Source organism: Marmota flaviventris, chromosome 19, assembly GCF_047511675.1.
Source record: "Marmota flaviventris isolate mMarFla1 chromosome 19, mMarFla1.hap1, whole genome shotgun sequence".
Classification (NCBI taxonomy): Eukaryota; Metazoa; Chordata; class Mammalia; order Rodentia; family Sciuridae; genus Marmota; species Marmota flaviventris.
Window position 1 is genome coordinate 20603593 of NC_092516.1, and position 22741 is coordinate 20626333.

General features: G+C 46.1%; 1 protein-coding gene and 1 pseudogene across 2 annotated transcripts; one reads left to right on the plus strand and one right to left on the minus strand.

Moving 5' to 3' along the window:
• Window positions 1-13119, plus strand: part of LOC114103109 (SAGA-associated factor 29-like) — a 103137-nt pseudogene extending 90018 nt beyond the window's left edge.
• A 272-nt stretch (window positions 13120-13391) lies between these two features.
• On the minus strand, window positions 13392-15820 carry LOC114102982 (sulfotransferase 1A1-like). Of its 2 annotated transcripts, XM_027948499.3 has the most exons (7): window positions 15673-15820; window positions 15452-15577; window positions 15274-15371; window positions 14512-14638; window positions 14330-14424; window positions 13628-13808; window positions 13392-13504 (listed from the first exon to the last, which is right to left on the minus strand). In XM_027948499.3, exons 1-7 carry the CDS (start codon window positions 15818-15820, stop codon window positions 13392-13394), a joined length of 888 nt encoding a protein of 295 aa, XP_027804300.3. The 2 variants fall into 2 exon arrangements, with proteins under 2 accessions (XP_027804300.3, XP_071461438.1); XM_071605337.1 differs by lacking the exons at window positions 14330-14424; window positions 14512-14638.
• Window positions 15821-22741: the final 6921 nt, after the last annotated feature.

A 22741-nucleotide genomic window follows, 5' to 3' on the forward strand; every position in this document is an offset into this window, starting at 1 on the left:
AAAGGTTGAAATTGCAATTAAAAATGCACAACTTACTAGAATTAATCCTCAAGAACTGGTATACTTATTAATATTTCCAACTGCTCATGCCCCTACAGGAGCTATATGACAAAGATTGGGAGTTATTGAGTAGATTCATTTAGCCCATTCTCCCAAAAAGACATTAATTTCTTTTCATGACTCTATTGCTCAATTAGTAATTAAAGGTAGAACAAGAGTTTTACAACTAATTGGATCTGAACCTGATATTATAATTATTCCATTTTCTGTTCAATAAAATAATTGGCTTTTTCAAGCTTCTAGTTTATGGCAAATAAACTAGAAGCTGATTTTCCTGGTCAGATAGAAAGTCATTACACTCGTGATAAAATTATTCAATTTGCATCAATAACACCACTTATTTTTCCAAAGATTGTTTATGCCCAGCCCATAGATGGAGCTCTAATGGTGTTCACTAATGGTTCAAGCTCAGGTAAAGCAGGTTTTTATAGCCATGTCCACACAGAAGTAATACAAACCTCATATACTTCTACTGAAAGAGCAGAGCTACAAGCTCTCATTTTTGCCTTAAATTACTTTGCAAATGAGCCTATTAATATTTATTCTGACAGCTTATATGCAGTCAGAGTTACCAAAAATATTGAAACTACAGTTATTGGATATACATCATCACAAGAGGGATTTATATTATTTCAAAATCTACAAAAGGCGGTACAAATGTGAAAATACTCATGTTTCATAGGACACATATGAGCTCACACTAATTTTCCAGGACTTTTAAATTCAAGTAATGACAAAATTGATAAATTGGTAGCTGTTTGTCAACAGATGTCTCCATATGATTGTGCACAAGCTTCACATTCTTTACATCATCAAAATGCTTCTAGTTTACATTAAAAAATTAATATTACCAAGAACAAGCTCGTCAAATTATAAGTCAGTGCCCTAAATGTGTAATTCACACTCCATCTTTGCCATCAGGGGTAAATCCCCATGGATTAAGATCAAATCAAAATGGCAAATGGGTGTAACTCATATTCCTCAATTTGGTAAAAAAATGTTATGTACATGTAATAGTTGATGCACATTCCAAATTTATTTTTGCCACAGCATGTACAAAGGAAAATACTCAACATGTAATTTCTCATTGCCTAGCAGCCTTTGCTGTGTTAGGGTGCCCTATACAGATTAAAACAGATAATGCACCAGCTTATGTAAGCTCTTCTTTTCAACAATTTTGCCAAGAGTTTCAAATTAATCATAAAACAGGAATTCCTTATAATCCCCAAGGTCAAGCCATTGTGGAACTAGCTCATTTATCTATTAAGCTTCAATTACAAAAATTAAAAGGGGGAATAGGTTTATGACTCCCAAAAATAGCCTCAATCATGCCTTGTTTGTTTTAAATTTTTTAAATTGTGACACAAAAGGTCACACTGCAGCTGAGAGACATATGTCTTCCACAGCAACAGGCCCTTTAGGCCGAGTTTTGTGGAAAAACTTACAGACTGGTCAATGGAAAGGCCCAGATCCAGTGATTATGTGGGGCAGAGGTCATGCTTGTATTTTTCCAGAAGGTGCTTTCCTTCCTATCTGGGTGCCTGAACACACAATCAGACATGGAGGAGATAGAGCCAAGATTCAAGCGACTGAAAATCGACCCGGAGAAGCCTTCACTCAAAACGAAGAGATATTGAAGAAGAATGAAGATGACCCAGCAAGACCCACTGAAAAGCTGATCTCATGGAAAGATGTGAAAAAGCTGACAACACACGCTTCACGAATGATTCAACTCCTAGGGAGAAATAAGACCCCATTGATGAAGGTAGCTACAGTGATTGCCCTGCTGGACTGTCAGGTAAACAGGAGTTGAGCAGACACTTACTGGACATATTTCCCAGATCTACCCTGGTACACCCAGCTGTGTGGACTGGAGAATCTATTCCAGTGTTTACTAATGACTCATTCATGATGGGAGGATTTACAGACACTCATATTACTCCAAATCATGTGACTAGATTTAATTATTTTGGCTACAGTGCCCAGTTACCTTTGTGTTGGTCCCATGATAAACATGCTGGCTGTCTCAGAGTATCATTTGAGGAAAAGACAGCGATTGGGAGACCTAGACTGATTAATCGTACTATTGATGGAGACTTAAAACCTTATACTAGATCAGTGATCAAAATGGGACTTTCCCATAACAAACCAGTCATTTCTGCAAAACCTCTATGAATACCTCATTGTCCTAATAGTTCTACAATTGAGATTGGCACCTTTCCTAGACGGATAGATTGTGTAAATACCTTTCCAGTGCAACATACAGTGTCTAAAGATAGTGGGTATATTTTAGACTGGTCTCTAAATATTGATAAAAGACAATTACAAAAAAGTTCTGCTATGACACCTGCAGGATTTGTTAGCAATATTTTGACCTAGAGCAAAGGTGGTATTCAAAAAGATGTTTGGCACTTAATTGCTGCCTCAGAATTCTTACATTTTACAGACAAGCCTTTACCAAAATTTGTTGGCCAGAGCTGTAAGGAAGGTTCTTGTTATGGATTACAAGCCTGAGTCCAATCTCCTTACATTTTAATCATTGAAAATGTAAAAGTTAAATGGATAGATGACAGATATGTTGTAACATGTAACAAATGTAACCTAACCAATTGTATTACTAGATATAATAGAGAAAAAGGAGTGCTGATATTTCATCAGCCCTCTTTTGTTTTATTGCCTGCTAATATTTCACAGCCATGGTACGCTGATGCTGGTTTTCAAGTCTTCAGCAAATCCATACTCAGCTAGCAAGACCTAGACATGCCATTGGAATTATAATTGTGGGAGTTATAGCCTTGGTTTCTTTCATTGCATTCACAGTCACAGCTTCGATGACTTTATCTCAAAATATTCAACATGCAAAATTTCTTAATAATTTAGCCCAAAATACTTCCAAGGCCCTGCACAATCAAGTACATATTGATGAAAGGATTGAGAGTTAAATTAAGTTAAACGCCTTAGAGGCGACTGTTATAAATATAGGTAATGAACTTTCGGCTTTAAAGTTTAAAGAAAGGCTTAAATGCCATGCAAGTTATAAAATTGTGTGTATTACAGCTGCCAAGTTCAATTCTTCTCTCTGGGATTGGGAGAAGGTTAAAAACTATTTGTTAGGTATTTGACAAAATAATAATAATAGCTAGGATCTTTTGGAATTCCATCATCATATCCAAGATATTCAAAATAATAGAGCTGATTTTTCAGATCCTTCTTCTTTAGCTAATAAAATATTAAAGGAATTAAATGGATTTAAATCCCTGGAAACATTCTTAAACACTCGGCCTGATACATTATTGCATTGTTCTCTGTGCTGTTAATTCTTTTTTGTGTTGTAATTATAGGATGGCGAGCCTTCAGAGCAAGAGTGCAGAGACTCAAAAAAGTAAATCATCACCGGCTTTTTAAAAGAAAAAAGGGGAAATATGTGGGAGGCCATCCTCGCATGTGATTTGAGTTACCTTCTGGCTGGGCGAGAGGTGCTTAGGCACATTTTGTGTCCAGAGCTTTCCCCACCCTTCTCAGGTCCGAGGGCTTGTCCATGTGGAGGAGTGTCTGACCACTACCCCGAAGATCCAATTGTCACCCCTGACCTTGGCATGCTGCCCCCTTAATCTTCATTGGATGGAATTTTCCCCAGAATTTTTTGTTCCCCAATAAAAGTCCACTCCCTGGCATGTTCTCTTTCTCTCGCTAGCCTCTTCAGTAAACCTCACTACCACAATAGGTGGCTGGAGGCTGGAGCTAGGAGGAGCCTTGGAGCTGGTTTAAAGGTAATTAGAGTCTTGTCTCTCTAATTTAAAACTCCCTAGCAGTTTCTCACATCTCAAACCTTCATTCATGAAGCCGGTGTGGGTGGCGGGCTAAAGTAAAGCATTATTAAGGTGATTAATGGGATACATTGCTAAGTTCAGTCCTCTCCCACGGGAAAAGCGTTTTTATGGATTTTTTTCCTTATTGTTTTTGTAAATTTTTATATTTTAAAATTTTAGGTAAAGATTTTTTGGAATTTATATACTAAGATACAGGAATCAATGTTTGGAGAGTGAGAGGAAAAAGGAAAATTTTTTCATGGTGAAACTTGATACAGAGGATTTTCTACTTCTAGGGAGGCAAATTTTGTTTTTCTGCTGTTTTTAAAAGGTGCTCAAACAATTTTTATGGAGCCTCTTCATTGCATTCTTGTCCTACAGGGGTCAAAATAGCTGTAACTCAGCTGCTGCAGACACAAGACTCTAGTCGCTGTGCCAAATGGGGCACCACCATCAGTCCTTTTTACCCTTAATAATCTGACTTGGGTGCAAAAGCAGACTGTCTTAATATCTGATAGTAACACTGGTGTCTGCCATTAAAAATCGCTTTTAAAGTGCCCACACATTACCAAGGGAAAATACAAAAGACAGAAGAACACACACTGCTGTGGGAAGATACAGGGTAAGGGCCCATCAACTGTGAGTGCTAACACCCATGCAGGTCGCAGAGACAAGGAAAGCCACTGCCTGCCATAGGATCCTGCCTGGGGTGGGGAAATGCAAACAAATCCAATGTGAGCCTACCAAAAGTACTGACCAACACATCCCATGACCTTGTTTTTCTAAACCCTATTAATAACTCAGAACCTTGTTGTAGCCCTTTGCCCTCTGACATTTTCTCTCTTGGACATATGTCCCTCCTCTGCTTAACAAAAAGCATTGCTTATCCATCCATGTCTCTCTCCACTTTTCAGTTATTTTTGCTTTCAAAAATAATGTTGATAAGAGGAACCCAAGTTACACTCAAGGGGGAGACTTTTTGTGACTGGATCCTGAAACTCTGGGAGATAAGGATAGTTTCTCCTAACCATAAAAATCCATAAGAACGTATGATTAAGAATTCAATTAGAACTACCAGAGAAATGAAAAGTTGTGCTCCATTGTGTAAGAATCCAATTAGAACCACTCAACATGAGCCAAGTGACCTAGAATTGCCATGACAGTAGGGATGTGAGAGTCTGAAGTCACCCTACTGTCCCTCAGAAGCCAAGATATGGTCCTGGACAGGACTCTCTGGAAACTTCTCTGGGATGCCCAATAAAACTGGAGTTCAGGAGAAGCATGTTGTCCCCTCTCCTCTCTGAGAGGACCCACTCTCTCCCTTGAGATTATCCCCATTCCCTCTTCTGATACCTTCAATAAACTCATTCCTGTTATTCTGACTGATGTATCTGAAATCTTTCTGACTTGATTGCAAAACTTGGGGATTGAAGAGGGGTCTTTGTGCTTGTTAGATTGGTTTGAGGTAGCTAAGGAAACAAAGCACCAGGCAACCCACACGTGCAAAAGAACAACCAATCAGGCACTGATAGACAAGCAGTGAACCACCTGTCAATCAGTGGGGTCTCCTGACCAATCCTGGAAGGACATGGATCTCAGAAAGATCCCCTGACCAACCCCAGGAGGACAAGGGACTCTAAAAACCTCCCTTTCCTGTCCCAAGCCCTCCCTTCCTTCCCTAAGCCCGATAAAATTCCAATCCAGCTGAGCCTGAGCTTGACTCCCCTGGACCTGTTCTGTTGGACTGGAGGGTCTCCTCTGGGTGAGACTTTGTTCAGCAGCTTTTTAATCTGCCTCCTTTTGGTCACTGGTGCCTGGCCTTACATCTGGTGCTGAAACCTGGGAGGGCTTTTTGTGCCTCTCCCTTAGGGGATTGAGGTCCACCCTCCCCTTCAAATAAACCAGGAAATTCCTAAGTTGCTCCTTCTTTCCCTCTCCCTTCCTCCTTGCCAACAGGAGTTGGGTAATTTCCCTCATTTCCCCTGACCATCCAGCCCCTCTCTACCCAGGAGGGTCTATCTGTAAGTCACACACATGCCATAGACCCCCACCCATTTTGTACAAGGCCCTGGGAACTGTGGAGACACCCCAGTCCTCTTGTGAGCCATTCTGATCTGTTTGGGCCCCAGGTGGGTTGCAGGGACACCTCAACCCACACCTGGCCCTTATCTGTTCCTCAGGTGAGTGCAATCAGAATCTGGGAGGCCTTTTTCTGCTCCCACCCATCCCCAAGGGTGCCAGAAGGTCATGGGAAACACCGAGTCCTCCTGACACCCCAAAACTCCTTTGGGTTGTCTATATTCAAATTTTGCCAAATTAGGACTCACTCAATACCTACACTGTAAGTGCCTGGTGTCTTACTCCACTGTGACCTGACCCCAGTATGTGACTTAGACAATGGGTCAAAATGGCCCCCAGAAGGAACTTTTGATTTTTAAATCCTGATTTGAGCAATTTCTGTCACCGGACAGGAAGTGGGCAGAAGTCCCTTACATCTGAGACATATTCAGGCTTTTTGAGATTCTCCCCTGTCCTCCCCTCTGTTCTACCTGTTCTACTGCTCAAGTTTTCCTTGCTAGAAAAAAACCCCAAATCCATTTCCCATTATTCTTTTACATCTCCTTCCTCATTCTCAGATCTACCTGAGCTGCTCTCAGCCCCACCTTCCCATCTTCCCCCTCCCCACCCAAGCCAATACTCTCCCTCCACCCTCCCACACCTGCCTTCCTCTCCCCCTCCTCCTGCTACCATGGCTCCTCCTCCTCCACTCCAGAATGCTCCCCCTTCATCCCTTTCCCCCTCCTCTTCCTCCTCCTCTCTTGAAATCATGATTCCTCTGCCCACCTCTTCTACTGATGAAACCCTTCCCCCTCCCCCCTCAATGGATCCCTCCACCCACTCACTCCTCTCTTCTCCTGTCAGTGCCCACACCTGGCCCCACCAGGCCCTCTTACCACCTAACCCAAAGCTCAAACACGGTGAGGAGGGCCCTCAGACCCCCTATCCGAGATCTGATGAAAATGGCCTTTAAAGTTGCTTTGTCATCACTGAAAACAAGGTTACTAAAATTTTAAAGTCCCGACAGGTATAATTCTATATACTTAAACATTGTTTATGTTTTGATGAAATGTTAAACAGATGTGATTAACTGTGTACTGTAAATAACAAAATATTTCTTATCAAAATGGAATAATTTACCTAAATTCAGAAATTTACAAGGATTGTTTCAAAATGTGAATAAAAAGGGGGTTAACAGATAGTAAAGAGAAATTAGAAGGTTCTAGGTATGTAAACCATATTTAATTGAAGGGATAAAGTGTTTTCTGGATAAGAAAGTCTATGTGATTAAGTAAATAAGAGGTGATAAAGAAGGTCTGTGTAAGTTTTTTGAGAAAGTAATCTTGAAGGAATTAAGAATTATACAACTGTGGTTAAACAACAACTGTTATTTTACAATATTCTAATATGTTATTTCTTTAAGAGCTAAATTGATTAATATAAAAACATCAATGTAATTGTGGTGCTATTACTCTTTTTTTATATTAAATGTGTTCATATTTTCCAAGTATACAAGTCTTTAAGATTGAAGCTTTAAAAGAGCATTATATCAAGCTGGTGTTCTTCAAAAGGTTGTATGGTAATTTTAGGCTTATAAGAATAACATGTTGGAAATTTACTTATATACTTATATCATTTAATGTTCTATAACTGGACCTCTTATCAATAAGATTAATATAAAGTTCTATTTAAGTAGCGAAGATCAGCTTCAGTACTAGAACACTTTACCTAAGATTTATAAAGATCCCCACCTTACCTAAGATAAGGCAATGCTCTAAAGTAGGCCAGACTTCAGTTAAAGCCCAGTACTCTTAATTTAAGACTGGTGAGACTGACTTGCTAGATGTATAAGATCAAGACTTAAAATTAAACTAAAAGGGCCAAGAAAACCTATATATTTTGGCTCTGTCCCTCTGAGTCATTCTGAATCCGGGGAACAGGGAACTTCTCTAAAGAGCTTTGCAACTCTGGGCCACATAACCTCCTGATCAGGGAGATTAATGAGACCACTGAAGAATAAAAGCCAATCATGAGCTTTCTATGAATAGGAGGGTCATTGGAGACAGGAGACATCCCTGATGCTTCCAAGGGAAGCCACATGGTCAAGCAAGACCTGGACCCATCCCAGCACAAATGGCACTAGCAGAAAAAAGCTTTTCTCATGTTCCCCCACGAGTGACCCCTATGGGAACTCAACTGACTCTTAACAATAGAGAGAAACAAAGTCAATTTTGACCAGCTTGATCTTAAACATCTAGCAAAAACAGGTAAACCAAAACACAGTCATTCCTGGAGGTAATGAAGGTCAAGAACAGCTAGAAAAGAGGAGTCAGCAACTAGGCCAACAGTCTCCATGGAGAATGTTCAGTCAAGTGTGGCCTTGGCTGAAGGTCCTCCCCCTTGCAGGACCCCTATTAGTCCTCTTTATGTTTCTCCTAATAGGACCATGTCTGTTAAATTGCCTAAAGAAGTTCCTGCAAGATCAGATACACAAATTCACCAACCAGCCAGTCAATCAACTACTTCTTCAAGACTACCAGACCCCTTATGCTCAAGACGGAGACCTACGATTCATAACCAACTGTTCTGGCTCCAGAGACTCTGCCCCCACCTAAAACCCTCCCTGATCCTTTACAGGAATGAGATAATTCACCCCTAACCAGCAGAAAGTAGCCAGATGTAATTCAGATCCCTATATCATCAAAAAAAAAAAAAAAAGCCAGGATATTAGGTCAGTTTGAGGTAGCTAAGGGAACAAAGCACCAGGCAACCCACACGTGCAAAAGAACAACCAATCAGGTGCTGACAGACAAGTAGTGAACCACCTGTCAATCAGTGGGGTCTCCTGACCAATCCTAGAATGACACGGATCTCATCAAGATCCCCTGACCAACCCCAGAAGGACAAGGGACTCTAAAAACCTCCCTTTCCTGTCCCAAGCCTTCCTTTCCTGTCCTAAACCCAATAAAATTCCAATCTATCTGAGCCTGTGCTTGACTCCCCTGAACCGGCTCTGTTGAACTGGAGGGTCTCGTCCAGGAGTGAGTCTCAATAAAGCCTTGTTCAGCAGCCTTTTAATCTGCCTCCTTTTGGTCATCGGTGCCTGACCTTACCCAGATGGTACATCTATATCAGTATTTAGCTATTTACACTGGTCTCAACTCATGAGCTCAACTGATCCTTCCCCCTCAGCCTCCTGAGTAGTAGAGAATATAGGTGTTCGCCTCCATACCTTGCTTTTCCTTGCAGAGAATGAGCATCATTCATTTAAGAGGCCCACTACAGCCACTGGCAGCCACCATTGCATTCACCAAATGCTGAGGGGAGCCCTCCCTATTGTACAGAGGAGAAGTAACTTGCCTACAGTCACGTAGCTTGCAGAGAGAGTGAGACCAAGTGGCTATTCAGGGACATTTGCACACTTGCCCCCAGCATTACCTATCAAGGTAGATAATGAGAAAAGGGCATCTCTGCATGGTATGAACCAAGTCCTGCTGTGGCGCAGACACCCATCCCAAACAGCCCTGTGTTGTCCCCACTCAGGAGGTCACTCCTAAGTTGGGCAACAACCTACTCCCAAGACCCCTCTTCACAGGACCTATTCCTGACAGGTCCTTCTCTCCCAGAGGCCAGGCCCAGGCAGGACCCCCAGAGGCAGCAGCACAATTCAGTGGACAACTAGACCATGACCCAGGATCTGCCCTTCTGGGAGCCTGTCTCCTGCTTGTGCCTCACTTTGCTCATCCTTAAACCAGGCCAGGCTGGTTCCTTTGGTTCTAATTTTTTGTTTTTGTTTTTGTTTTTTTACAAAAGTTCACATTCTTGTGTTTATCCTTTGGTTCAGCATTCCTAGCATACATTAGTCCTGTTTTGGGACCTTGATAAGCTAAACTGCCAGGGTGATGAGGTGTGCGGACAGTTGTCACCTTTGAGGGGAGGAACTAGAAAGCTGCCAAAGGGTGGTTTGGAGGTGCAGTCACCTCTGTCTCGTGACCTGGGAGCCATTGACCTGAGTGTGCTGGGTCAGCAAAACCCACAGGGAGCCTTACCCTTCCGGGCACTTCTCTAATCATCTATGTGGTAATTCAACCAAAAGTTGAGAATCAATCATTCATTGTGGACTTTTGACCTCTCAGGCATGGCTCCACGCACCCCTCACCTTCAAACAAAACCAAACTGGCAAGAAGACAAGACCAAGGGACGAGGGGTCTGCCCACCATGGCAAGACAGGCGGGGAAGCCAGGGCAATGGTGTCTGTGGGCCTGGAAGGCAGCGCCTGGGTGGCAGCCACACATGGGCCTTGCTTCAGGACACAGGGTGGGGCCCTGACAAGCCCCCAGGTTCCCCCCACAGGAAGAAGCAGAGTGGGCGGTGGGAGGAAGGAGGGAGGCACAGGCCTTGGGTCACAGAAGAAGGGAGAACCAGGAGGCATGGGCCATTATCACCTCTGTCTCGGGGAGAACTAGGGCAAGAAACCCTGAGGACAGTCCTGGGCTGCATAAGGACAGTTCACCCAAGGACGGCCACATAGAATGCACACGAAGGAGCTTGAAACCTCCTCTCACCCAGTGACACCACAGCCATGTTAACATCCTAGTGCAACACACTACATGTGTGTGGCGGTGATAGTGTAAATAAACCTACTGTGTGGCCAGTGGTATAAAAGTAGAGCACGTGCAATTATGTACAAGTACAGCATACTTGATGATAGTAAGGGACTGTGCTACTATTTAGCTACCCACTATACTTCACTTCTGATCATTAGAGTGTAGTCTCTTTATGGAAAAATATACAGGAAAGCAATACACCAGCAGCAGCCTGCACCACGCAACTCATGTTTACTTCATCTTTTGTTTCCCCCAAGAGGCAACATGGAGGTGGGTGCAGTGGCCCAAGTCTGCAATCCCAGAGACTTGGCAGGCTGAGGCAATAGGATCACATGTTCAAAGCCAAATTCAGCAACTTAGCGAGGTCCTAAGCAACTTAGTGAGAGCCTGTTTCAAATTAAAATATAAGAAAGTGGCCAGGACAATTCTCAAGCACCCCTGGGTGAAATCCTCAGTACCAAAATAATTCTCACAACTACATGATTGTCCAATGATGCGCATCTAGGAAGAATTTAGGAAGATCTGGTGACCCATGACTACATTTTGTCTTTTTTGCCAGTTTGGTTTTGTTTGAAGTTGAGGAGTGTGTGGAGCCATGCCTGAGAGGCCAAAGGTTCACACTGAATAATTGATTATCAACTTTTGGTTGAATTACCACATAGATGATTAGAAAATTGCCCAGAAGGGTAAGGCTCCCTGAGGGTTTTGCTGACCCAGCACACTCAGGTCAATGGTGCCCAGGTCAGGAGACAGAGGTGACTGCACCTCCAAACCACCCTTTGGCAACTTTCTAGTTCCTCCCCTCAAGGGTGACAACTGTCCCCATACCTCATCACTCTGGCAGTTTAGCTTGTCAGGGTCCCAACTTGGACATCTCGTGGATGGGCAGGGAAGGGGCTGGACACTTGGTGGTAACTGGGGAGGTGGGGGCTCCCTGCTGAGCTCCTCAGACAGCACAGGGCAGGGTGCTGAGGGTCTCAGGGCAGGTGCCCCTCCCTGGGGCCTCAAGGGTGTGCCTCCGTCCCATAGCAGTCAAGATCCCTGGGTCTGTACACGACTTGGAGTCTCCTTGGAAGACCATGCGCAGAGGGGTACTGATGACCTCACTGCAGCAGTTGGCCATGAACTTGTTTCTGTAGATCAGGAAGTCTGGTGACAAGTGAGGGCAGCAGCAGGGAAAGGACCTGATGTCCAGGCCCAGAATGAGGCTCCTTCCACTCACTGGTTCCTACTCCATGTGGGGATACTCCAGCCTCAGGGGACTATGTGGTCAAATCTGGAGACAAGGTCGCTATGTGGGTCAAGGCCGAGGGAGGGGATGAATAGTGGATCCTGGCAGAGATGGTCAATTACAGCCACACCATGAACAATCGAGTGGACCCCCCACTCCCGCCTCAGCTGTACCTTGCTCAGCACACCCTCTCAGTTGACATTTTTCAGCCTGTCTGCACAGTGGGAGAAGAGTTTTCCCAGAGGACACCTGGGCAGGGAGGTGTGGGAGGCACTGGGCTCCTCAGGCCAATTTCCTACCCTCTATCTCCTTTCTCTTTCTGGCTCCCTGGCTTGCAGTGGGTACCTGGCTACACCCAGTGTCCTCCTTCCGGTCCCCCACAGGTATGAGGTAGATGACTTGATGAAGAAGGCAAAGAGTGAGTGTCCAGCTGGGAATGGGGTGGCCAGACTCCTGACAAGTGGACCCCCCTGGCCCTGGGCTAATTTGGTCTCCCCTCAGGACACACACCTTGAGCAACAGGTGCATCATCCCACAGCCCCAGTGGAAAGCCATCCCTGAGAAAGACCCCGAGGCCTTATCCAGAGGTCCAGCTCCTGTTGTCTTACATATCTGGACCACCTGCTTCTCCAGTGCCCTGATACATACAGTGTCCTGACCACAGACAGTAAGGCAGCCTCCACTGAGAGGTCCACTATGACACCAGGACCCCAGACAGGGCATGGGATCATCTTCTTCCCTTTTCTCCTCTCATGGCCTCACAACTTCAAGGACCTGCCTCTACCTGGTGAATCCCTCCTGCCCAGCCTGACCCTGAGCCTGCCTCCCCAGGGAGCAGGCTGTTCTGCCTGTCTGTCCTTCCTCATCTGGGCAGAGTAGCGCAAGCTGGGTGCACGTGCCCAGACCTCCTGACTCCTGCTTTCACCCCTCTTGCTGACGCTGACCCATGTGACCTGGGTCCCATGTAACCTAATTCAGGCTGAACACAATTCCCCCTGTACCAGCCTGTGACCCTCTGGGTTGTGTCTGATCTTCTTAACACAGAGGTCCTGAATGGCACCAGACACCTTGCTGTTCTAGCATGACCCTTGGGGATGGAGTCTCATCTCATCCTTCCTTCCTACTGCTCTTTGTCTTCTGCCCTAGGACACCTTCACTGAGGACCAGCTCTGGACAGCAGGGAGTAGGAAGGGGTCCTGGTCCTATCTGCATCCTACAGGCCCTGGATGTAAACTCCATCCTGTTTGAAGACACCTCCTATGCAGATGGCTGCTCCCCTCCACTCAGTGTAACCCAGAGGTATGTGGTGGCTTATAGGAAGTCCAAAAATAAGGGAAGTTGTCTGGGAGACTAGAGGGAGGAGGCAACAGAGCGTCTTACAGGATCCTCTTCTCTCATGTCCCTGGGCCATCCCTCTGCACACCCTCTTTCCCACCCAGGCAGGGCTGGTGAGCACCACAAGCTGCGGGGTCAAGGTCCCTACTTGGTCCCAATGGGATTTACTTTGTCTCAGTTTCCTCCTGGATTCCAAGAGAGCCTCTTGATGGACACATCATGTTTTATTCCTGAGGTCATGGGTCAGGCTTGTGCCCATGCTCCCCCTGCAGTGGCTCCCCACGACACCACTCAGAGCTGCCAACGGAAGTTGAACTTGCAGCCTGCCATCTTCTCAGCATAGTGGGCGTCAAAGCGCTCATTCTGGGCCACAGTGAAGACAAATTTCCAGTCCCCCACGATGCCTGGGGAGGGAAAGAAAGTGGCCTAGGTCCCACCCACACAGGTGGTCCCAGGTGGCTCAGGGCACGCTCTGGCAGTTGCTTCCACCCTCCCTTCTCCAGACACCCACCCTGGCCAGCACACACCTTTCCTCATGAAGGGAGAAACACTGTGGTCCATTATCTCAGTTGGTATGGTGGTGTAGTTAGCCATGGGATTCTTCTTCATCTCCTTGAAGGATGTGTGCTGGACGATGTGATCCACTGTCTCCTCTGACAGGGAGCGCCCCAGAAACTCCAGGATCTTTTTAATCTCCCTTTTGGGGTTCTGAAACAAGAGACAGGCTCATTAGAGGGGGCCTGGATTACTTACAGTGCAAACACAAGGGAAGTCCCCTCTCTGGTGTCACAAGTGGGGAGCTGGCCCCTTCCACTTGGAAACTTCCCAGCCCTAACTCTTCGCTCTGGGCCTCTTTCCCTGGAGCAAAAAGACTAGCTCTCAGCCTTAGGGTCCTGGAGTGAGCCCTGCTTGGTGCCTTAGGAGAGAGGACAGGGACAGTCTTCCTTTAGAACTGTGGTCCCAGGCATGGCACAGGCCCTGGCAGGAAGACATGAAAACAACAAACAGCTCATCTGTGACCACATGTGTAGCTGACCCAGGTGCTAGGAGATAAGGTCTGTGCTGGGTCCTGAGCTGAGCTGGCTCTGTGGCCAGGAATGGGAAGAGTGTGGGGAATCCTGGATTGGGTGGGCCTACCAATGGGGAGGGTCCTGAGGGCCTGGGCAGGTCCCCTGATGTTCCTGTCCCCCAGATAGGACATGCAGAGAAGTGTTAGAATGCAGTCTCACCTTCTTCAGCTCTTCATAGAAGAGGTAGAGCACAGGGTGGGTGCAGCTCAGCTCCCCCCACTCCAGCACATGCTGGTACCATGACCCAAAGGACACTGGGGAAGGAGTAAAGTCCAATTGGTATGAGTTTTAGGTGGGCTTCCTCAGCTCCATCCCTCTGCTTCCTCCATGTTGGGGCCCACCTTGTCCATCCATGAACTTCTCCAGGAAGTTGTCCCAAGTACCAGGTTCAGGGTGTCCCTTGGCCATTTTGTAGAAGTTGTAAAAGGAGACAGCCACGTCCTTTGCGTTGTGGGCAACATAGATCACCTACAGGGACAGACGACACCACTGCCAGCTACACCACCCCACGTGCACACCCCAGGACTGCCTGCCCTCCTGCCTGCCTGGCCCCCTCACAGCACCCATAGGGGGAGTTCCTTCTCGGCTTGACAAGGGAACACACTGAGGCCTTGAGGCTGACTTGCTGGAGACCTCAGGGATGGCTATGGCAGCTGGGATCTGAACTTAGATTTTTAAAAAATATTTTTTTGTTGTAGATGGACACAATACCTTTATTTATTTATTTATTTATCTATTTATTTAAGTGGTGCTGAGAATCAAACCCAGTGCTTCACATGTGCTAGTCAAGTGCTCTACCACCCAGCCACAACCTCAGTCCCTGAACTCAGCTTTGATGTGAAAACCCTGGCTGGTCTCTGGAGCCTTACTTCATACTAATCTTACCCCCCTTGAATTACCCCACACACCCAGATGAGAACAAGGCAGGCAGAGGACCCTCCAGCTCCTCTGTGAGCCTCTGAGCCGCAGGGCTCCCCTGTCCTCAGGTCTGAACTGAAGAGTCTCACTCTCCTCATGTTTTGCCCACCACAGTGAGGACAGGTTGTCTTTCCACTTGAGTAGAGACAAAGCTGGAATGGCCTAGTGAGTCCCCTGCCACTCACCTTCACCTTCTGATCCAGAAAACTTTGGGGAAGCAGGGTCAGTTGCAAGTGTGTTCTGAGGAGCCGAGGGGCAGGTGTATCTTTCAAAATTTGTATACCTAAGGTGCAGGCAGGAGAAGATGTGATGAGGTGGAGCCCATTCCTCTAAGGTCACCTCCCCCAGAATCCTACCACTCACCTGTGGAAAGCCCTGGCCATTTCAACTCAAGGATAGGCACCCGTTCATAAATTGGGGCCCGGTGACACTTCTCTAGGCTACCACCCTGGTAGATCATTTCCATGATCTCAGTTACCCATGTGCTACCTGGAAAGAGAGAGAAACAGAAGTGACCAGAGTGGAGGGCCAGGCCCTGCTGATCAAGGTGGACCCTGCAGCCCCAATGGGCTCTCCTCACTTACCAGACTTGGGAAAGTTGCTGATGAGCACGTCATCAGGCCAGGCTTGGAAGCTCTGAATTGACTCCACCATCTCTCCAATGTACTTGATCAGCGGGACCCCCTTCACATTGACCAGCGGCTGGCGGTAGATATCCTGGACCCACTCCATGCTGCCGAGTCAGGGACCAGCGCCTGGTGTGCTTCTCTGAGTCCCATCACAAAACAGCATTTGCTGGATGGTTGCTCTGAGATACTGAGGCTTCAGGAGGTCCTGTATTTGCCCAATCTCACTAAGCTAGTAAGTGGCAGCTGGATTAGAAGTCAGATCTATCCCCAGTGCAGTGGTTCACAGCTCAGGCTGCACCTGCTGCTCACCTGCAGAGCTTTCCAGGACCCCAGTGCCCTGGCACAGCCCAGAGCCATAGAAGCCATCTCTGGAGCTACAGATCAGAAACAGTTGTGGAATCTTTCCAGAAAATCCTAGCAAGTACTTCAGCATATGAGAAATTCCTCCATTGTCTGTCTCCCTTATTTTGTTTGTTTTGTTTTGAAGGTTTATGGTACAAGGGATGGAACCCAGGGTTTCTACCTGCTAGCTAAGAGCTCTACCACGGAGACCACTGACTGTCCTTGCCCAGCCTGCCTGGCCTAATTGCTCGTTGGTCAGCTTGACATGAGACTTTGTGCTCATGTCACAGCCTACACTCCATGGGCTCCTCTCTGTGCTGAGTCCCTTCCAGAGCTCCAGGGGCCCTTTACATCCAGAAACACACTAGGCCAGCCTAAGCAGGAACCCCATTTGTCCAGTCCAGCTCCCTCTGGGCTTCAAGAGGAACATGACAATTGAGCAGGGGAACTTGCTGGGAAGCCACATTTGCATGTGAATGAGCAAAATTCTGATGACTCAGCAGAAGAGAAGAGGGAGACCCAGACCAGGCTGGATTTATCCTTTTGAGATGGGGGTGTCCTTGGGGAATGAACAGAAAGGGTAGTAGTCCCAGACAAGGGACCTGTTCAAGCATTAGGAGCACTTGGAAGACGTTGGAATCAGGAGCTGGGCAGGACAAGGGGGGTCTGGCCCAGCCACCCCAACTCTGGCATTCACCTGGCCTCTCAAGGTCCTGGTCTTGTGGGCATGCAGGAGGTATATGTAGGTGTGGAGTGGAGAGTGTGGCTCTGTTCTCTGAGCAGAGGTTTTAGGTCCAAAGTAGAAGGGATGAGGAGGCAGCACTGGAAATGGTGCCCTCAAAAAAGGGTAGGGTTTGAGGAGTGGGGATGTCACTGTGCCCCTGCTTCAGGCCCAGACACACACCTTTCATAAAACTCAACATATGGGTTTCACATAGAAAACCAAAGGAGTGAGATGAGGAGAAAGAGCCCAGGGGTCACATGTGTTCTCAGCTGTAATCTGGTTTCTGAAGTGCTCCCTACACGCATGCCTTCAGGAGAGGCAACACACAGCTTTTTCTAATGGACCATGTAAAAAAGGGAGAGCAGAGGGGAAAGATGGGGTGCAGGTCAGCTCACCTTTCTGCTGGCTCCAGGCAAGTGTCTGGACACCAAGGGCTCAGGCCAGAGCAGCCTCTGGTATTCTGGGATCTGCAGATTCTGAAAACCAGGGTAAATCCAGAGTGCTGAGTGGGCGGGGCCAAGGGACTGGGGGCAGAGCAGAGCAAGCAAGGCTGTTTTGAGGCAGCATGGGATGGGAAAGACAAGGATGCCAGAGCCTACTAGCCTTGGAGTAGACCCTGCTTCATGGCTCCTGTAGGACCTCAAGGAGCGTGGCTCACGGCTGGTGGAGCACAGCCCACAGGTGCTTTTCTTTCCCTGGGCTGAGGAGGCTGGACAGGAAGATTACAAGGTCATATGGAGGGAGAGCTCCCCACCTTCTCTGCCTTTATCTATCTGGATTACAATCAAATTCTAGCTGGACACTGAAAGTGGGAGTCTCCTGAGCCCCCCTAGAATAATGTGTCCTCTGCGCCAAGCTGGACAAAGCCAGGCAGAGGGGGCTTCCAGGCAGGGGAGAGGCTGGCCACATGTTTGGGCCAGTGGTCTCTCCTCCCATTTCTGTTCCCTTGACAGTGGCCTTCCTGCAGATACCATAAGTTTCCCTTGACACAAAACTTTTTTGATTGCACTCAAATAAAAACAGTCCCATCTGTGGTGGAGGGGAGTGGTAAAGAAAAGTTGTAGGGCTGGGCATGGTGGCACACACCTGTAAAACGGTGGCTCGGGAGGCTGAGTCAGGAGGATTTCGAGTTCAAGACAGCCTCAGCAACTTAGTGAGGCCCTAAGCAACTTAGCGAGATGCTGTCTCTACATGAAATATAAAAAGTTCTGGGGATGTGACTTAGTGGTTGAGTGCCCCTGGGTTCAGTACCCAGTACCAAAAATAAAAGATGTTGAGAAAAGTCACAGGGTCAGGGTTGGGGAGGCTGAGGTTTCCTGCATGTCTGTCCAGTATTCCTGTGGAGATAGGAGCATGGTCAAAGGCAGCCTAGGGGATGAATGTGGGTAGGGAGAGTGTGGCCAAAATAACCTCTCACCTCTTCTAGTTCCAAGCCATCTTCCTCAGTGCCCACCTGGCACAGCCAATTGACTCCCAAAGCAGTGAGTTCTCATAGCTGTCAAGGGTGCTCTTGGTAGCATATGATACAGAGTCAGTTTGTCAAGCTCCCTGCAGCCCTGGCTCTGGGTGCCAAGGATTCAGCTGCCCCAGCCTGGACTGGACCACTGGGCACCCTCTCTCCAGAGGTAGGCAAGACTAGAAAGAGGACAGCACTCACCTAGGACATTGGCCCTCAGGGGCAGAAGCTGCCCTGGCTCTTCCTCAGGAACTCCTCTGCCAGGCAGATCACATGAGTCTTTAGGGGACAGCCAGGATGTGGCAACACAGGGGACAGTCAGTGGTGGCAGATAAGGAAAGGATGGCAGGAAATATGTTATTTACACTTCCTGAGAGCTCAGTGGAAGCCAGGCCTCCAGGTTAATTCTGCATTGATTGAACCTCTGCCCTGAGGTGGACTCTATTCTAAAAGTGCAAACAAGAACTGCCCTCCTGGAATTGAGTGTGAAGAGTGGAATGTGGGAGACCAACCTCCCATGTGACTGAGTCCCTCCCTGGCTGGGCAATTGAGGCGTCAGGCAGCAGCCATGCTGCTAGACTGCCCTGCCCTTTTTGGGTTCCAGGGATGGTGTCTTCGTGTAGAGGCATGTCTCTCCACAACCCCAGGGATCCAATCACCTCACCTGTCCTTAAAACATTGCCCTCCTTGACCTTCATTGGACAGGATTTCCCCCAGAATTTAGAGTTCCCCAATAAAAGCCCATTCCAAAGTGTGCTTGCTCTCTCTCTCTCTCTCTCTCTCTCTCTCTCTCTCTCTCTCTCTTTCCTCTCATGTAGATCCAAGCTCCCCCACTGGGAAGGTTGAGGCAGAGAGCAAGAGGAGCCATCCCAGAGCTTGGGTTTAAAGCAAAATTGTGTGTCTATGTTTTATTTCTAACTCCCTGAGAATTTCCCTGAGTGACGTATTCAAACTAAAAAGTTTTTTTCTCAGCAAGAGAAACAATAAGAGAGGTAAATAGGGAGCCTACATCCTGGGAACAAATTTTTACCCCTCACACTTCAGATAGAGCTCTAATCTCCAGAGCACACAAGAACTCAAAAAATTAAACAACAAGAAAACAAATAACCCAATTCAACAAAAGGGCCAAGGATCTGAACAGACACTTGGCAGAGGAGGATATACAATCAGTCAACAAATACATGAAAAAATGCTCAGCATCTCTAGCAATCAGAGAAATGCAAATTAAAACCACTCTAAGATACCATCTCACTCCAGTAAGAATGGCAGCCATTATGAAGTCAAACAACAACAAGTGCTGGTGAGGATGTGGGGAAAAGGGTACACTTGTACATTGCTGGTGGGACTGCAAATTGGTACAGCCAATTTGGAAAGCAGTATGGAGATTGCTTGGAAAGCTGGGAATGGAACCACCATTTGACCCAGCTATTCCCCTTCTCAGACTATACCCAAAAGACCTTAAAAGAGCATACTACAGGGACACAGCTACATCAATGTTCATAGCAGCACAATTCACAATAGCTAGACTGTGGAACCAACCCAGATGCCCTTCAATAGATGAATGGATAAAAAAAGTGGCATTTATACACAATGGAATATTACTCAGCACTAAAAATTAACAAAATCATGGCATTTGCAGGGAAATGGATGGCATTAGAGCAGATTATGCTAAGTGAAGCTAGCCAATCCCTAACAAACAAATGCCGAATGTCTTCTTTGATATAAAGGGGGCGACTCAAAACAGAGCAGGGAGGAAGAGCATGAGAAGATTACCATTAAACAGGGAGAGATGGGAGGGAATGACAGAGAAAAGGGGAATTGCATGGAAGATGGAAGGAGACCCTCATTGTTATGCAAAATTACATATAAGATGGTGTGAGGGGGAAGAAAAAAAGAGAGAGAGAGAAATGTGTTACAGTAGATGGGGGTAGAGAGAGGTGATGGGAGGGGAGGGGAGGGGAGGATAGGAAGGGCAGCAGAATACAACAGACACTACTAGTATGGCTGTATGTATAAACATGGCTGTATAACCAATGTGATCCTGCAATCTGTACATGTGAAAAAATAAAAATTCATACCCCGTTTCAATCAAATGTATGATATGTCAAGATCATTGTAATGTTTTGAGCAACAAATAAAAAAATAAAAGAGAAAAAAATATTTATTGGGCCATGAAAATTTCTGTAGGGTCACGGAGGTAGCAGACAGTTTTCAGCCAAGGAAGTTAAAGATTAATAATGGGAAATTCAGTTTCAACAGATAAGGACATGTATTTGACTATATTGGAGACTATAATTAATCAGAAATGAAAACAAGTTTTTAAAAAAGCCAGCTATCACAGTTTTTAAAAATGGTTAGCAAGTTTTTGTGAACAGGAATTACCAGATTTATGTACTTAAAGAGATTAGGAAGAAAATTATATAAAGCCTGACTCTCTGCGGAATTATCTTAAAGTACAAAAGATAATATTCAGAAAGTTTGGAGTGTGTCAGAAATATGCCTTTTTTGATGACTTAGATCAAAATCTGTGCCCCCCAGAGGATCTGCTGAAAGGGCTTCAAAGAGCCATCAAATCTATAGAATTTGAAAAACTGCTGAGGCTAATTCTTCAAAAAGAATCTCTCTTCTTTTAAGGAGGCTGAGAACAGAATCAAATTCCATTCAAATCACCCATCAGGCGGATAACCTCTGGGCAAGACCAAAGGCTGAGCGTTTAGCCTCAACTGAACTAGATCGGATTAGTCACTTAGAGAAATGCCCTCCCCAGAAAAGCTGAGAGGAGGTCCCTAGAGAGATAGACAGTCCCCCCTCGAAGCTTTGGGAAGTGAAATCAAGATAGTGATGAGGACACAGATGAGGAATCCAAGACAGAGGGAGGCCAATCAGATGATAAAATCCAGAAATTATCAGGAAATTTTAATAGATTACGTCTAGTGGGACCTGCACCAGCTATACAGATTTTGCCACTTCCAGTTGGGAGAACAAATTTTAATAGGTACTCTGAACTCACAATGACTTTCCTTACACTATTACAACGTGGGTTCAGGAGAGTGCAGGAAGTGGGAGAAAATATTACCAGGTTTAAGTTTTTCCCCCTTTGAACAGGTAAACAAGCAAGATCAGCGTGTTCGTGTACATGCTGTAATTCCCTTCAAAACTGTAAAGGAGTTGAAAACTACTTGTGATGTTTATGGCCCTAATTCACCATTTGTACAAAGCTTGCTTGAGTCAGTATGTCATCAACCCCTCCCAGCCAGCGATTGGGCATCTATCGCATGGTCCTGTTTGACTTGTGGAGACTTCCTCCTTGAGAAATCATATTGGTTAGATTTTTGTATGGAGCAAGCAGAAAGAACCCGAAGGCAAAATATTGAAACCCCCTTAAATGCTTATGGGGACGGGTGAATATCCGAACTTGGAAAGACAGTTGAATTATGAATTTGCAGTTTATGACCAGATAACCACATGCTCCAAATGCATGTGGCGACCAATTAATTCCTGAGACCAGTCCAGTTTAGTTTTAACTAACATAAATCAAGGTGCCGAGGAGTTATATTCAGATTTTGTGGACCGCCTATATCAAACGGCTAATAGATCAATAGAAGATGCAGTTGCTTGTGAATTTATTGTTAAGCAGCTAGCATTTGAAAATGCAAATAAACTTTGTCAGGATGTTCTCAGTCCCCATGGGAAAAAAGGGACAGTTTCAGAATTCATTCGCCTTTGTTCGGATATTGGCCCGACTCAATTACAAGGTTTTACACTCACCACCGCTTTAAAGCAAGCATTTCATCTGCAGCCACAGGTATGCCAATCCCGCAGGCCGTATTTTAATTGTGGGAGAAATGGTCATTTTGTGCCAGACTGTGTCTCAGCACCACAAGTCAAGGGCCTTTCCCGGTATGCGCCGGTGCCATTACAGGGTGAGAGGCCAAGTGACAGGGGAGGAGATAGATCAATATGGCATCGTCCTACCTCCATCTTGGTCTTCACTTCCTGCTAATAGCGAATCAAAAAACTTCTTGGGGGGCCTCTCCCCAGGCCCGGAAATGAGGGGAAGGGAGAGAGGTCACAGGTCTTGATATCATCACAGTCGGCCATGGCAAGCTGCCATTTTTACCAGGAAGGTGTGCCCAGGCCATACTCTCACGACTAACAATGGTGATTGATGTAACACCTGAAATGTGACCGAGTTAGATTCCTACCGGAGTTTATGGGCCACTGCCTGCAGGAAGTATAGGATTAATTTTGAAACGTAACAATTTAAGAGGCAATCCAAGTATTACCGGGAGTTATTGATTTTTATTTTAGAGGAGAAATAACAGTTACTGTAACATTGGACTATGCCATCCGGCTTTCTACTAAGAATGCCATAGCTCATAGTAATTCCACCAATAAAACCTCAACTCCTAGGCCACTGGATGTGGGAAGCCATTCTCGCACGTGATTGGGCACCTCCCTGATTGGGTGTGAGGCGTTCTGGCTAAACTGTGTCGAACTAA

Excerpts from the sequence above, each read along its gene's own strand:
- LOC114102982 (XM_027948499.3), bottom strand. The coding sequence starts at position 15,820 with ATGGAGTGGGTCCAGGATATCTACCGCCAGCCGCTGGTCAATGTGAAG. Across the intron at positions 15,372-15,451 it reads ATGGCCAGGGCTTTCCACAG|GTATACAAATTTTGAAAGAT; the intron begins GTGAGTGGTAGG and ends CCTGCACCTTAG. Across the intron at positions 13,505-13,627 it reads TTCTCCCTTCATGAGGAAAG|GCATCGTGGGGGACTGGAAA; the intron begins GTGTGTGCTGGC and ends TTCCCTCCCCAG.